Source organism: Nyctereutes procyonoides, unplaced genomic scaffold (assembly GCF_905146905.1).
Source record: "Nyctereutes procyonoides isolate TBG_1078 unplaced genomic scaffold, NYPRO_anot_genome, whole genome shotgun sequence".
Taxonomy (NCBI): Eukaryota; Metazoa; Chordata; class Mammalia; order Carnivora; family Canidae; genus Nyctereutes; species Nyctereutes procyonoides.
In genome coordinates, this window is record NW_026575082.1 from 17,281,767 (window position 1) to 17,298,078 (window position 16,312).

Below are 16,312 nucleotides of genomic sequence, written 5' to 3' on the forward strand. Positions count from 1 at the left end.
TGGGACAAGTTTCGGAGGCCAGGAAGGTGGAGGAGAGGGTGCAGATCCGGACTGGGCAGGGTGTTCCTGCTGCCCTCCACCCCTCCCCTTCGCCCTTCCCCCCATAATTCCACCAGGGCCTCTGCTCCTGCTCACCGGGGTCACCATTATGGCCATTTCCAGAGGTCACAACTCTGTCCTCAGCTTGTGGACCAACCGCTGTACAGATTTGCCTCTACTCACGATGGGGTTACGTCCTAATAAAGCCAGCAGGAGCTGAGGTTATCACCGAATCAAAAATGCATTTACCCAGACCATCAGAGCTCGGCCAGGCCTCCCTCACCTGGGCTCCGAATACCGACATGAGCCTGCAGGTAGGCAAAGTCCTTGCACACGAAGCCTGTTTGAGGGTCAGGTGTGGACGGCCTCGTGTCACATGCCGACAACCCCACTGTGGGGCCAACGGAGCACTGCTGGGCACAGAGGGGGGCAGCAGCTGGGTCGCTCTGCCCAGCATCATGGGAGGAGGCCCCACTGCACGTCGCTGGCCCAGGGCGAGATCCACAGTCCAACTTCCAGTAGGTTTCTACTGACTGTGGATCGCTCTGGCACCATCACCAGGTTGAAAAATCATTAAGTCGAACCATGGTAAGTCAGGGACTGTCTGTAACTGACACACACGGTCTCCCGCCTTCATAAAGAGGCTCGCCTCTCCCTGTTTCTGGGACCCACTGGCTTTCAGTTTTCCTCCCTCCTCGCTGGCCGCTCCATTCCTGATGGTCTCATCTGCCAATCCTGGGACCCTCCTTTTCAGTCTCCGAGCTTTAAACCCCTTAGATATGCTGATGGCACTTATGTTGGTATCTCCAGCCTGGACCTCTCCCTGAACTTCTATGTTCACCTTTCTACTTGACCTCTTCACTTGGATGGCTAACAGATGTGTCACGTTAGCTTATTCAAAAGGGCCTTGACCTTATTTCCCAATCCTGCTTAGAACCTTTGTGTTTCTGTTCTTCCATGCCCAAGTGTGCTTCCCCACGTAGCCACACGGCTCACTCTCTCAGCTCCATGAGGTCTTCACCTTGACCCACTCCGTCTAGACTTGGACCCTCTCATGCTCCCTTAATCCTTCCTCTGCTTGCTTTTCATTCTTGGCTTCATCAACATTTATTTTATTTTATTTTTTTAATTTTTATTTATTTATTTATTTATTTATTTATTTATTTATTTATTTATTTATTTATTTATTTATTTATGATAGTCACAGAGAGAGAGAGAGAGAGGCAGAGACATAGGCAGAGGGAGAAGCAGGCTCCATGCACCGGGAGCCTGACATGGGATTCGATCCCGGGTCTCCAGGATCGTGCCCTGGGCCAAAGGCAGGCGCCAAACCGCTGCGCCACCCAGGGATCCCGGCTTCATCAACATTTAATGTAACATACATTTATTTATGTATCTGTTTCCTATTTGCCTCCACTAGAATAGAGACTTGCTAATCCTAATGGAAAGGATTTTTGTGTTGTTTCATTTTTAACCACTACAGGTATGTGGTACATGGTAGCCGCTCAGTGCATGTTTGCTGAATAAACGGATGGAACACTGAACTTTGTCCCTCTTTGTACTTGGGGAGCAAAGCCATTTGGAAAGGCAAAGAAGATTCCAGTGTGGATGCCTAGAAGAAACTAGGATACAGTTCCCAGAAACTTAGAAGGGAGAAGTTTGAGAGCACTGTGAGTTTAGATTGGGACGTGTTGAGGTTTGGGATAGGAGAGTTGAGGGCTCTGGGAAGGGAGGTAGACTTAGTAATTGCCCACACAGAGATGATGATTTTAAGCCCTGACAGGAGGCGGAAGTGAAGGAGGGGGGTGAGTGGGGGGTAGGGGGAAAAAGAGAACCAAGAACAAATTATTGGGGAGTATCATTTAGGGGAGGAGAAAAACTAGCAGGAGTAGTTGGAAAGGAAGAGAACAATCAGGAAGGTGGAATGTCATGGAAACCACAGAGCATTTCAAGAAAGAGGAAAGGATTGTAGCATTGAACACCTCACAACGAGGTGAGGTTGATGACTGGGGAGGCTAGAAGTGGCCACCCAGAGACCTGCTGTCCTGTTGCCCAGACACCCCTGATGGCCTGAGTGCCGGGCAGATGTACAATGGGAACTGGTGCAAATTGTGCACATAGCAGAGTGATAGGCTCAGAGCTTTGCTGGAGGCAGCCTAGCAGGAGTGCAGGTTGGCTGGGAAGGGGAGCGAAATAAGAGCACACACCCTTCAGGAAGATTCTGCAGGCGTCCTGACTAAGGGAGTTCTGGAAGCTAACTTAAGGGTTGGTGGCTTCAGTGTTTAACTCGTAGAGCAAGAAAATGACTGGCCTGAGGTCCCTGGGGCCCTTGGGTTTCCCAGACCCCCACGGTGGGTCTGACCACGGTTCTTTCCATGTCACCAGTGATGGGTATTTCCCAATGCCATGGCGCTCCAGCTCCCACAGCTAATATTTGTCTCTCATTGATTCAGTCGCCAGCCTGTTATTTTTTAACTGGAGTCCAGGGTTCAAAGGCCTGACTTTTGTTTAAACACTCATTACGTCGGGGAGGGCATGCCCCTCTGATAATCTCAACTGATGAACAAGCAAGGATCTTCTAAGTCAATATAGACAGCAAAGAAGGCAAGAGAGGGTGGGGACCAAGGTTGTGGAGGGGGCGGCGGAGGGTGGGGGAGGAGAGAGTGGGAAGACCTCAGAGGGGCCCTTAGAGTTTGGAAGAGAGCTAAATAGCTGGCACTCGAAAGACCATCCCTAACCCAAACTTTCTGCCACAAGTAATATTCACTGTTAGTTAATCTCTAAAATCCTTCATCAAACAGAAACTTTTTAAAAAGTTCAACAACATCCTGGGGTTCCCTCAGATCCTTCTCGGGGGCAGAGAAAGCAGCCCCTCAGTCTCTGGTCCTTATGGCCTTTCGACTCTGTGGGACAACGGGATGTTTGTGTTGCCCTGGAAGGGATCTGGAAAATATGCACTTGCTTTTGAGGGTGGAGAGAGCTCTGTGCTGTGGCAGGCGGCAGGCGGAGAGGCAGCGTGGTTTCCTTTGAGGGCCTGGGGTTGGGGCTGTTTCTGAGAATAGGCTGGCTTTTCAGGGGACTGTCCCTTCTACACCACGAACTCTATGTCCTGAAGCAGGGATCCTGTCCCCAAAAACCCTCCTCCACTCGGTTTGCTGAGGCCCAAGCGCTTCATTTCAGTCTTTATTTCTTTAGGTTTGAGCCAAGCGTCACCCTTGGCATTGGTTAAAATGAAAATACTTCTGGAAGGGCTCATGCATTTGGTCTTCTCAGTCACTGCATCTGAGCATCACTGAGTGATACGCTAGGGCAGAGCAAGACTGCTTGTCCCCAGACTCCTTCCTCTTGCGTCTGGCACTACCAGATGTTTCCCAGCCTCCTTTGTAGTCAGGTAAGGCCATACGAATGACGTGCGGCCAAGGGGAGGTGGGCAGTGGGGAGAGTCCTCCTCCAGACCTGGCCATCCTGCAGGTCTCCACAGGCCCCCTCCAGCCTCTGCCTGGGGGTTGCTGAGGCCCACCTGGCCCAGGGGATGGTGGGCCCATGAAGTGGGGGTGCCCGGGTTCCTGAGGGACTCTTGGAGCGGAGTGACTCCTCTAACCTATGCAGGCCCGTGAGGAATAAACCTTTATCCTATCAAGCCATGCTTGGGCTTCCTTGGTACAGCATTAACTTGCCCTGACTGATACACTCTTGCCTTCTCCCCTCCTCAGGATGCATTCGTGAAGAATGGGGCCAGGGAGCTGGGGAGCAATCCAAGCCACCCTCTCCATTTTGAGGCACTGGTGACTGATGACAGTAAAACGTGCCTGGATTTCAACCTGAAAGTTCTAGATGATCCCTGTAGGTAAACAACAGGCCTGTACATCCTACAAGGTGATTGTGTGTATTTGGAAAGTGAAGGTTTTCATGTTACATCCGAAAGAGGGGAAGCTATTTGGGTATGAAACTATCACCTTGGGATTCCTGGGTGGCTCAGTGGTTTAGCACCTGCCTTCAGCCCAGGGCGTGATCCTGGAGACCTGGAATCGAGTCCCGCATCAGGCTCCCTGCATGGAGCCTGCTTCTCCCTCTGCTTCTGTCTCTGCCTCTCTCTCTTTCATGAATAAATAAATAAAATAATAAAAAAAGAAACTATCACCTTTTTCATTGGTGAGGACCTGTGGCTTCCCACCCATTGGCTTAATGGGTTTTATGGCTCCAGGGCAGTGTGGACACCAGCTAGAACTTAAAAAGTTATTGTAACAAATCTTGCAGTTCCATTTCTGTGAAATCTGAGAACAGGCAAAACTAATGTACGGTGCAAAAAAATTCAGAACAGCAGTTGTTGAGGGGCAGGGGAAGGGCACCCGAGAAGAGATTGGCTAGGAGGAGGCACAAAAGAACTCTCTGGGGCAATGGGAATTTGGGTTACAGAGGTGCACACATTTGCTGAAACTCAGTGAAAGTATTCTTAAGGTTTTCTTTTTTGTATGTGAATTTTACTTCTGTTAAAAAGGAGACAGAAGGTCCAAGATGGAGTCACTCGTGCTAAGCAAACCAAGACTCAATACCCAACTGCAGCCTCTCCCCTCCCCCCATCCCAGGAATGTGACCTTTAACCAGCTAACCTGGAACTTCCTGGTCAGCTCTAGGAGGTAATTCTCTGACAGACCCCTTCCGTTCCCTTTAGGAGGGTGACTTGCCTGACACAATGCATTCTTTGCCAATAATGTCCATCTCCCCACCCGCTTTCTGCCTTGAAGAACCTTCCATTTTGTACTGCTCCGTGGAGCGACTTTCTCTTTGTGAGATGGTTGCTGACTCATGAATCATTTGGTAAAGTCAATTCCATCTTCAGATTTACCCAGTTGAATTTTTACTTAACACCTCAAAAGAAAAAAATCTAAATGATAAAATCTAGGTAATGATAGGCATGCTGAAGTCTCTGGGGGAGGAACAGGAGGCCTGCAGTTCACTTTGCAATGCCCCAATAGTTTACAAGGGATTAAAGGATCGGTAGACGGATGAATCAATAGGGCAAGCTGGGTAAGTGGAACGCCCCGAGCTAGGGAGTGGGTGGACTGAGGCTCAGCACACAATTCTTTTTAACGTTGTTGAATGTTCTCATAACAAAATGTTGGAGAAGAAAAAAAAAAAAAGGTGTGCTTTGGGACTCAAGCTGACAACCTTTAGTACTAAGGAAAAATGGCATTATTGGGCTCTGTCGAGAGGTGAGAGATTCTTGTTCGTTCTTAAAGCTTCTCTTTCCTTATCAAGAGCAGCTACAGCAAGGGGTGCCTGGGTAGCTCAGTGGGTGAGCACCTGCCTTTGGCTCATGTCATGACCTTGGGGTCCTGGGACCCAGTCCTGCATTGGGGTCCCCAGAGCGAGCCTGCTTCTCCCTCTGCCTATGTCTCTGCCTCTCTAATAAATAAATCTCTAAAAAAAAAAAAAAAAAAAGGCTACATCTAGATGATTTATAGCTTCTCCCTTTAGCTCATGTTTGGACAAAGCCAAGCAGGATTGAAAATGGTTAACTTCCTAATTCTGGAAACTCTGCACTGTACAATGCCTATGGCATTGCATCGCTTAGAAATCGCCCCAAAGTAGAATTTCCCTTTAATCACAGAGGGATGTGCCTCTCACGCATCACTCCTCTTGAGTGCTTGCTGCATGCAGTACCTTACACCCAAGAGAACTGGTCTGCAAGTTAGCTGTAGGCTTGGGGAGTCAAAAAAGGGCTTTTCCCAAGCATTGGGATGTAGTGAGGCAAGAAGGCTTTCAAGGAAAACCAGTGCCCTCCCTTCCCACCACTCTGGCCCCAAATCCTTCTCTCTGCCACTCTGTAGCCTGTGTACCCTGTATGCACCCAGGCCGCAGAACTGTAGGTGATGGGTGGCCCATCTACGTGTGAAAATGGTGTGTTTGAAATGGCCAATTTGCTGGGCACCTGGCTGGGAATGGGGTGAGGCTACAAGAGCCAACTCAAACTTGAAGATAGAGAAGAGCCCGCTAGGTGGACACGATCTCCCGTGGAGCTCTGCGGAGGCCCTGGGCAGGAGGGGACAAGCCAACTGGGGGTGAAATTCGTCTTTTGCCTGAGGTCAGCCCCACAGAGGGAACCTTCCCTCTCACTCAGTCCCCACCAGTGGGCGTCCCCCAGGTCATGACAGGGTCCTGCAATCTACTATAATTAATTCTTCTATTTATTCCATCACTTGTCTTTTTCCCTCAGAAAGAATGTATACAAGTTTGGAGGCCCTCTACCCACCAGCACAGCAGATGCTGCGCACACCTTCCCAGCAAGATGCCACCTACTCCTAACACAAAAAGGACTAAATTATGTGCTGGGATGGTCCCTCCTGGCAGTCCCTGAGGGGACAGGTTATGGCCACCAAGAGGAGGCTATTGCTGTAACAGGGAATTGACAGGAGAGCTGGACTTTGATAGCATCGTTCTTCTGAGAACCTCTTTGGGCTTCATGACTGACTCTTTGACTCACATTAAATCGATGGTTGGTTAAAAACCAGAGGTTGGAAAAAAAAAAAAAAGACCAAAACAAAACAAGGTAAAGTAATAAGCCTTTCTAGGGACGGACTCCCACAAATTATGCAAATGTTATATAAAGTCATTAATTCCCAAGTTTAGTAACGAGATGACAGCTAAGAACAGACGTGCATCCCAGTGAGCGTGAGACTTGTGTTTTGGGGAGGCTTCAACGACGTTTGAAAGGTGTGATATTAAGGAAATGAGCGCTATACATCTGCAGGCATGTAACCCCCCCCGAAACAATTCAGACAATGCATCAACGAGAGAAGCTTGAAATCAGACAATCCATAATACTCAATGTAGAGAACGTTCCAGCTTCCATAATTCTTTATTAAATATTTGACAAGTTGTATCACTTCTTTACAACGACTTCATTTTGTCACATTACTCTTTTGCTGTCAGGAAAACAATCTAACAATTTCTCTTTAAGATCTCTCAAGAAAAATGAAAAGCAAAAAGGATTTGTTCTTAAAAACGTTTCCTGTGTGTATCAAATTCAACCGTATTTTAAAGCCATTCTGATTGTGAAAAGGAGCGTTACCCAGAAGTTGTCTTTAAAAAATTTCAAAGTAGTTTGGTTTGTAATCACTGTATCAAATAGTACTTGGCTTTGTATTATGAGGAGGTGGGGTTTATAATAAAAAGTTATGAAACATTGAGAATTCATTTGGAATGCTTGAAACTCTTTTCACCTTAAAAGTCACTGTTTTTTTCATGTTTCATTTGGTAAAAGATCCTGAATTATGGAATGACAGCACATTAGCATCATTTTCCTGGGGTCCTCTCGGGCTCTGAGGGTCAGAAATCTCAGGACACAGCTTGGAGAAAACTGTAGAAGGACTAAGCTCTCACTCTCATTCGAAACCAGATTTCTCGAGAAAGGTGTACAAATGCCATACAAATATATACGTATATATTTGGACAGCATACGTACGTATACATGTATATACATCTCATATAAGTAGGAGTAAAGGAAAATCATAGTTCTGCAAAGTTAACATGAAGGAAACCGTGACAATCTAGGTGAAATCAGCGAGTGAAAGGGCAAAGTGGATCACAGGAACACAGATGTCTGTAGACACAGGGTCATGGTCATCAGAAAGGCTTTCGATGCTCTGACGCAAGGTTGAGATGCAGTACACAGAGGTCTATAGCCAATGCTGTTAGATTCCTACTGATACTCCCTAGAAACATAAACCCAGCGAACAAGAAGACATGCATTTTAAACATGCATTGCTCTGCGCACAGCATCTTTCACAAAGGATAGATGTCTAATGAGAAGTTTTCTTGGAAAATTTCATACCGATAGAAAGCTATCCTTTTCTGAAATAAAACATTACACAAGCTCACGTCCTAAAGCTACAGCATTGCTTCTGACACGGAAAACACTCTTGGGGTATGTGTGTGTGTGTGTGTGTGTGCGCGCACACGTGCGCATATGCAAGTGTATATACACTGTTCGTTAAGGCTTAGATAAACTAAAAAATGGTCCAAAGTGTATCACATTGTCTTCCCAGTTTTAAAATCTAAAATACAAAGTGGAGTTCATAAGGATTTTTAAAAACGCATCTCAGACCTGAAATTGGCAGTTTTGACGTGACTTCTCAGGATGTACCCCAAAGCCCGAATAATGAGACAAGAGGTAGTGCTCGATTTCCTGGGGGTCAGCAAGGGAGCGGGCCAGGCAGTCACCCTGCGCGGCACCGCCCCCTACTGATGAGGCAGGAAATGATAACCAGACACTGGTGCCCTCCTCTCCCGGTGGGTCAATACCAGGGGGTGAGGAGGAAAAAGGAAAAGAGGTTGGCTAGCACAGTGGGGAGGGGCTCGGGAATCAACTCACGCTTCCTGTAGATTTTAAAAGTTCAGAGGTGAGATACAAGACCTAGGAAGATGCCAGAGTCAGGTGTTAAGCAATTCGTTAACCGTTGGAACAATTCGTAATTTGCTGCCAATGGACTTGGCTTTCAGGGGGGCCAGTCTGGATCTGGCAAGATCAGAGAGCCACGGCACATGTTGTCTATCTCGTGATGGGAGATGTAGAATGTGGTTCAAATATTTTGCAAACCATTTCTCAGAATCCGTCACTGCATCCTTATGTGGGAGGAATAACCCACGTCAGTCGCTTTATAGCATTTGTCATCTGACCACAGGGAAAATCTGATGTTCGACCAAAGGGCCTTGTAAACGAAAATCAAAGAAGCATCTTACATTCTTGCGATGCGGTACAGGACTGGCTGTAGAGAAGTAACAAAAAATGTCTCAGAGCAAATAGGGCTTTAAAACAGACAAATGCCCCATGGCTTCTTGTTCCAGAGGCAGCTGCCAGGAAAGCAGTGCACTCGGAAGCTAATCTGGACTTTCCAAGGGACAGGGACGGAAATACCCAGGACCGACAGGCAGGTGTGCTAACTCACGTTCACATGCAGTTGTTAACTCTGGGACTAGCTTCTTAACTTCATGGCCAAATGACCCATAATAACCTGCACCTTCTTCAGGGAACTAAAATAGCCAGATCAGAGGGTGCAGAGCCCCTGGACATGGGAGAAGCGCCAGTGAAGGTAACTACCAGAAGAGGCAAACGCTGCCCAGGGCCTGCTGATGGGAAGGACCGGCAGTCTGTTTCTGTTTTCTTAGCCACCACCCATGACTCTGTCGTGAAGACGTTGGAGAGTGGTTGTCAGCATTCAGAGAAAACAAGATCTAGGACTATTTTAGACGAAGAGTGAAACACTGAGAATTGTTGAGATGAGGGAATCTTATGTGGCTTAAAAGCCGAACAAAACAAAAACAAAAACCCCGAACCCAGCAGTTAGCAGGAGATGAATGGTCAGTCACAATTACGGTCTTTCAAGTATTTGACAATCCCTATCTGCTCCTTGAACGGAAACGATTTTAGGACGGATTTTTCTTTTGTATTTTTAACTCTTCCCTAATTTGCATTTACACCGAATATTCTGATTTTTTGAATATACAATTTGCAGAACGGTAGAATCCCAGTTCTTCAACTAGAATCGTGGGCTTCCTCCCCCATGGCGACATGGATCACTCTCAGAATCCATCCCAGCACGGCCTTCGGCCCCAGTCCTAGACAGAAAGCCCCCGGCCCAGGAGAGGCTTCACGGAGGGGGGTTTCTGCCTTGAGACGTTATAGTGACTGAAGGGAAAACACATCCCACAAGTAGATAAAAGTAATGAGCAATGTTGTTTTTTTCTAATTACTCAAAATCTAAGTTCTCCGATCACTACTGGAGATTTTTAAATCAATGGGAAAAGGGAGCCAATCTTCAGCTCCGTAGAAACCCACCTTCTTTCGGACGGCTCCGACCTCTGCACCTCGTAAGGCAGCTCGCTTACAACCACAAACATTCATGGTTTCTCACAAGCCTCCCAGAGCTGGGGAACAAATGAGTTTCTTACATCAAAAGGTCCTTCTTAGGTAACAAACGGGGAGGGGCCCTGAAACCACGATTTTCTGTCTTATCTAGGACTGGCAAGAGATCAGATCTCTAGAGCTCCTGTCACGACAGGGTTTAGGACAAGCCAGGTTAAGAGGACAGCAGGGTTGCTGAGCGCCCACGTTGGCCCTCAGGCCTTCTCTCAACAACACACCACGGAATCCTGCAACGAACACTCACAAAGTGGTAAAGAATCCAACTCCATCCCGGTCCCCACCAGCTTCACAGCCTGACCGACCTGGGGGGGGGGTCGGGGGCGGGGGTGTCAAATCAAGAGTTCCCGCTCGCTTTTAATGCAGCACAGAACAGACACCACTCAAGCAGTACACAGTGTTGAAGCATGCAACATGTCCTAGGTCACGGAAACCCGGTTCGATTAAGTGTGCATTAATCTCGGTAGTTGTGTAGAAATCACAGAACAATTGGCGAGGACTAGGTCTGTAGGCTCAGCTTTACAGACAGGTTTTCTACACCAGCAGCCAGATTCACAATTGATAGATATTGCACGGGAAAGATGTGTGCGGGGAGAAAAAATATCATCACATTTAATGTCTCGGATAAAAAAAAAAACAAAACATAAACAAAACCAGGTATGACCTCCATGGAGTACATAAAGTGCCTTCAGAATTGGTGCAGTTAGAACAAAAATTGGTTATTCGGCTACCATTAGCGAACGCGTACAGATAAGACATCAAACAGATCTCAGGTTTCCACAGTTTCAAATCAAGCAGTGCCAAGGTTCATTCAAATGTTTCTACCACAAACAGCAAAGAAGAAAAAAGTGATAAAAGAAGGACTGTACAGCATCAAGGAGGGGGGAGTCATGTCTCTTCTGAGAGTCCAATCCTGTCTCAGATGTGCTCTGGCACACGGAGTTACTTCTAAGGAGTAATGGTGTGATTCCTTCGGGTCAGCGCCGAATTTGTCATGCTATTGTTACAATTCTCTCGGCCTGCAGCTAGTATGCTAAATTTGTACAAAACAATGTAATATCCAGTTTGTATTCTGAGTATGGAGAAAATGATCGTTATGCCTAATGGTTATATTTTAAATGCTTTCAAAGTCCTTATCTGTAGAAGGTTTTTGGAGAAAAATCAGTCTTCCAATGCTAATCAAGTAGGGAGTAGGGCAGGGGAGCGGGGAGTCAAAGTACTTCAAAAATAAAAATGTCACTGACATGAAACGTGGTATGAAATTCAAATACAAAAAAAAATATGCTCACTTTTCCAAGTACACGAGACATCTTTAATTATAATGAAATAAAATCTGAAAATCGGTCTAAATCATTTTTAAAAAGTAAACATGAGTTGTAATACTATACCTGTAGAGTGATTAATTCCATTCATTGTCATTATAAAGTATGTAAAATATTTATTAAGGGCTTTGCCTACAGAGGCACAACATAAATAGAATAAGTCCTCCTGAAATGTAATTCGTGTACACATCAACCAGTTGATAATTCGTGGTGGAAAATGCAGGAACGTGACCTGGGACCGGGCTCCCGGGTCTGAACCTGGGCAAGTCACAGGCGAAGGCTCGGCTCCAGGAGCCACACCAGGGCTGCTCCTCCGCCTGGTCTCTGCAAAGTCTGTTGTTAGGCAAATGCAAAAGTGCAAGCAGGACTTGCTGGACGAACAACCACCCCGAGGCCGAGGCCGGGGGATGCTTAATCCACCCCCTCAAATCCTTGAGCGTTTTCCACAGCCATGAGGAGTTTCTCTCGTAAATCTTCAAAGGTTTCATATGGAGGTAAGTCAAGGCGATTAAAGCTGCGGGAGTAACAGAAAGCATAGGTTAAAGGTCAACCTTGTTCCCCCCACGGTTCCTGGGTGTGGCTAAGGGGGAGTCTGGTATTTGAACACGAGGATGGAAGAGTCTTCCCCAAAAATTCTGAGTCAGCAAAAATAAATGCCAGTGAACCATCCACGTCGAAGAGGTTAGATAACTTATGGAGGAGAGGATCTGATGGGCCACAAAACCGCTCTACCACAACTAGACGTGAGGCCAAAGCCCAGCTGGGGAGGGAGGCCCCCGAAAGGCGAGGTCCCGGACACGCATGCCGAGTTCCAAGCACTTAACATGTTAGGGATGGACCAAGGTTGATTCTCTTTCCAATGCTCTCACTTACTCTACACTAGATCCCAAGCCAAGTGCTCTTCTGGATAGTAACTCATGCCGTTTCCACCACAGGCCTCTGAGACAGGTAATGGTTTCTCCAGATTCGAGGCCTGGAGCATTGAGAGCCCTCAACCCCAGGAAACCAGGCCCTCTGTGTCTCCAGAATCCCAACACTAAGCTGCCTTCTCGAAGCAAAGTCAAACCGAGTCATGGACATGTGGAGTGGAGAGCTCCATTTATATATAAAAAAAACAAAACCCAAGTATCTGAAGGCTTCAGTGGGGGTGTGATCAATCACTGTGGTGACAGGGAGGCCTTCAGACCAATGAAGCACACTTGTCTATGCAGCCGGGTTCACACGCTGGCTCTGCTACTTGCCAGCTGTGTGACCTTGGGCAAGTCACCTCACTCTCTGAATCAATCTGCTTTTCTGTGATGTGGGCAGACTGCTCTCAGGATGTTGGGAGAGTCAAATCAGAACACACATAAGGTGTTCCATCCATGAAGCAAGCGCCCGAAGACTGAGAAATTTTTTTTTCCTCGATTTTGTTTATTCATCAGAGACACAGAGAGAGAGGCAGAGACACAGGCAGAGGGAGAAGCAGGCTCCGTGCAGGGAGCCCCATGTGGGACTCGATCCCGGGACTCTGGGATCAGGATCTGAGCTGAAGGCAAACGCTCAACCGCTGAGCCACCCGGGCGTCCTGACAGTGAGCAATGTTATTGCTCACTCGCCGTTCACCAACTGCCCGCTCAGGGCCCAAGGAGCTAGAACCCATACCCCTGGGTGTGCACTGCTGATGTGCACCTGTCAAGAAAATGACTGTAGGCACTTGCCGCAGCTAATGATGATTCTGTAAGAGCTGACGTCCACGGAGCGTGCCGACCAGCACTTCTAAGTGCTCTCCGTCTATTAGCTCTGTGAGTGCTAGCAATCACCCCTACTTTAGGAAAGAGGAATGGAGGCACAGAGAGGTTAGGTAACTTGCCCAAGGTCACAGAGTAAACAGCAGAAGCAGAACTCAGCCCCGGGCTGCCCCTAATCCCTGCTTGTGGTGCCTCAGGATTGAAAACTCCCCCCCAGCACTGACCTGTGATTCCAAATATGAACAGAACAACAGAACAAGTCCTCACAGTTCAAGGCCTCACTGCTCTCAGCAGCTTTAAGAAAACCACGCACACCCCCGGTGGGCCCTGTAGAAATCCCTAGCGGGTTTCTAACAGGACACGCCAAGCTCTGAGGCTTCTAAGTCACTAACTGCTAAAAGTCACAGCAGAGGAGAAGGCAGTGCTTCTCAAACTGGAGTCCTCGGAAACGTGGGAATCCTGAAGACCATCTGAAAGGGTTTTCAGTTTGATAATGCTCTCAAACGTGACCTTACCAGTTCTAAGGACAAAACCCCACTTTTGCAGACTGCATGGTCACAGAAGGTCCTTCACAGTGCAGGCCCGGGCGTCCCTAGGGGGGCCTGGGTGATGCATTCTCGAGGACCTGTGACCATTTCCCCTGGTGTATGATCCTCTGCTTAGAATCATCGTGACGATTGTATGAGTTAACGCACATCAAGTGCTGAGGACAGTGCCCGGAGCACAGCATATGCTGGGTAAGCATGAAGCAGCCAGGGGCCAGGGTCTGGCCTGGCCTGGCCCTAGCCTGCTGAGTGGCCTCGGCGTTCTCGGTGAGCTTCACTTCCACACACAGAGGACGTGTGGGCTGTGGGAGGTCGTTTTGAATCTATTCCAGAGAGCAGGCGGGTCTGGGATCCTTCGTAAAGTGTAATTTTAAACATCCAAGGAGTGATCTCTGATAGACCAAGGAGGTGAAGCCCTTTAAACGGATCAGACACCTGTGAGGTTTATGATGAGTACAGTAGCTCTTGCTCTGCTGGTAAACCAGGTGTTTATTCTGAAGCTTAACTGTCGATTTTGCCTTTTCATAAAACATGGAAGAAATGAGACATGTCTACAGCTAAATTTGATGGCAGCACCACTGCCGTGAGCAGCCAGCAGAGCTCGCTCCTCCAGGGCAGTCTGGTCTGGGGCTGGAAGGAGAGGCATGCAGCGGGGAACACAGCCCACCCCCCCCCTTTTTTTTTTCACAATTAACAAAAAGATTTGTATTAGAACATTTACACTCAGGGAAGAAAGAGGTATCTGCACCATCAAATGTGGAATGTTGAAGAAAAATTTAAAATACATAAAAGACTCCAAACGCGGTTGGAGCTGGCTCTGGCTGGGACTCACAGAGGCCTCTGCACATCAGCTCCAGGCTGCAGGGGCCAATGGCCTGGCCATACTGGCCTCCTCCCCGACACAGCACAGCTGTGCCTGGGACACAGAGTCTCTCCGGTGCTGGTGCAGCCAGCAAGCTCACTCCCCACTTTCCTCACCGATCTCTGTGACAATGTCTATCAGGCTCTGCACCTGCACCCAGCGCCCGCTTCACCGGGCAGCAGTCATCTACAGAGAGCATCAGCAGGAAAACTCGTGGGTCCTTTATTTCTGTGACTCACAGAGAAGCAAAGAGGCTCTGGTAAGAGCCCCTTGGGCTGCCTCCCTGCCAGGGGCAGAGCTTCGTCCTAGGGAAGGGGCAGGGATTTTAAGCTCTAGCTTGGCCAGAACCACCTGGGGAGTTCTGAAAATCCTGTGGCTCAGGCTACCCACCAAACCAACTAAGTCTAGATCTCTGGGGGCAGGACCCTGGCATCAGTATTGATAAAAAAAAAAAAAACAAACCCACAAAACTTTCTAGGTGGTTCCAATGCACAGCTGACGTTGGGAACCACAGAATTCAGAGGTCTGATCTGGGCAGCACACCATGTTTTGGTTGTGATCCAAGCCATGTGGACTTGGAAACAGAAGAAAAGTTCGACAGGAAGACACCTGTCCCCGGGGGCACGGGAGGACACAGGATGGACACTCGACTGAACAGGGGCCGCAGATCTAACGCAGTGGTTAGTGCGGAGGCTCTGACTCTGGCAGAGCAGAGTTCAAATTCTGGGCCTCGGGCACCTGTGAGCGGCGTGACCGCGGGGCCAGCTTCCTCGCTGAGGGTGATGCCAGCACCCCGTAACGTCGCCTGGAGACGCCACAGTGCCCGGCAAGGCAGCTCTTCCTCCTCCTCATGGTCAGCAGACTGCAAGGCCGGGAGCTTGTGTGTCAATCCCAGCAGCCCCGGGGCCTAGCTCTGTGCTGACCGCCTTCTGCACGAAGGCACCGCTGACTCTGACACTGTCTGGGGTAAAAGCTCCAAGCTACCAACACGTCCTCCCTCTAGAATAAAGGCAGAGAATGATGGCAACCACCGCTTTGGAGATTTGCCAGTTTTAGCTGGAATTGCTTGCTTTCCAGGGCCGGATGGGCAAGGCCCAGAGTCACTGCAGAGAGAGTCCCCGGAACAGTAAACATGGGCTACGCTCTGTCCAGCAAGGCAAGAGGAAGGAACCAGAGAACCTCCCGCAGCCCGTTTTCCACAAATATGCATCCGTGAGAGTCCCTTCCTAGCTGGCACTTTGAGGGTGGGGAGGCGCTTCCCGTGCCCTGCAGCTCAGGGCGGGGGCTCTCAAGAGGCTTCGCTGCTGGGGAGGAGAGCAGGGCTGCGGCTCACCGTTTGCCAGAGGGCCCACATCCACTGGCTTCCCAGGAGCAAGAAATAAAAGTCTGTGGGGGAAAACCTACAGGAGGACCACTGGCGCCTGCAGCAGCAGGAGCTCCCCGAGAGCTGCTAAGCTTCATTCCTCTTGGGCCTTGCACACCTTTTTCCCCCAGCCCCCAGGGAGGGGGCGTCTGTCTCAGGCTCCCCCAAGCCAGTCATATTGTTGCTCAATTCCAGGGACTGAGAGGTGACTGGTGGCCATGAGAGGTCTTTTATGTTTAAATATTTTATTTATGTTCTCATATGAGAGAGAGAGAGAGAGAGAGAGAGAGAGAGAGAGAGAGAGAAGAGGAAGAGTAGAGGGAGGGGGACAAGCAGCCTCCCCACTGAGTGCGCAGCCCAACACAGGGCTGGATCCGCGACACTGAGAGCGTGACCCAAGCCGAAATCAAGAGTCAGACGCTTAACTGACTGAGCCACCCTGGTGCCTCCAGGACAGGCCTATTAAAACAATGTTTCCCCAGGGAATTTTATGCCTGGGGACAAAAACCAATTAAAGTCTGGAGTAAAA

General features: G+C 48.6%; 1 protein-coding gene and 1 long non-coding RNA gene across 10 annotated transcripts in view; one reads left to right on the forward strand and one right to left on the reverse strand.

The window, feature by feature from the left end:
• Positions 1-201: 201 nt before the first annotated feature.
• LOC129514442 (uncharacterized) lies at positions 202-4,084 on the forward strand. Its single transcript, XR_008665443.1, has 4 exons — positions 202-353; positions 1,523-1,709; positions 3,235-3,430; positions 3,753-4,084. It is a non-coding gene; the product is annotated as an uncharacterized LOC129514442 (long non-coding RNA).
• A 2,784-nt stretch (positions 4,085-6,868) lies between these two features.
• LOC129514443 (E3 ubiquitin-protein ligase NEDD4-like) overlaps positions 6,869-16,312 on the reverse strand; it is a 336,683-nt gene continuing 327,239 nt past the window's right edge. For all 9 annotated transcript variants that reach the window (XM_055333010.1, XM_055333012.1, XM_055333006.1 and 6 more), the window contains one exon: positions 6,869-11,797. In XM_055333010.1, the coding sequence (XP_055188985.1) occupies positions 11,695-11,797 (103 nt within the window). In that variant the 3' untranslated portion in view covers positions 6,869-11,694. The remainder of the gene's footprint in view (positions 11,798-16,312) is intronic.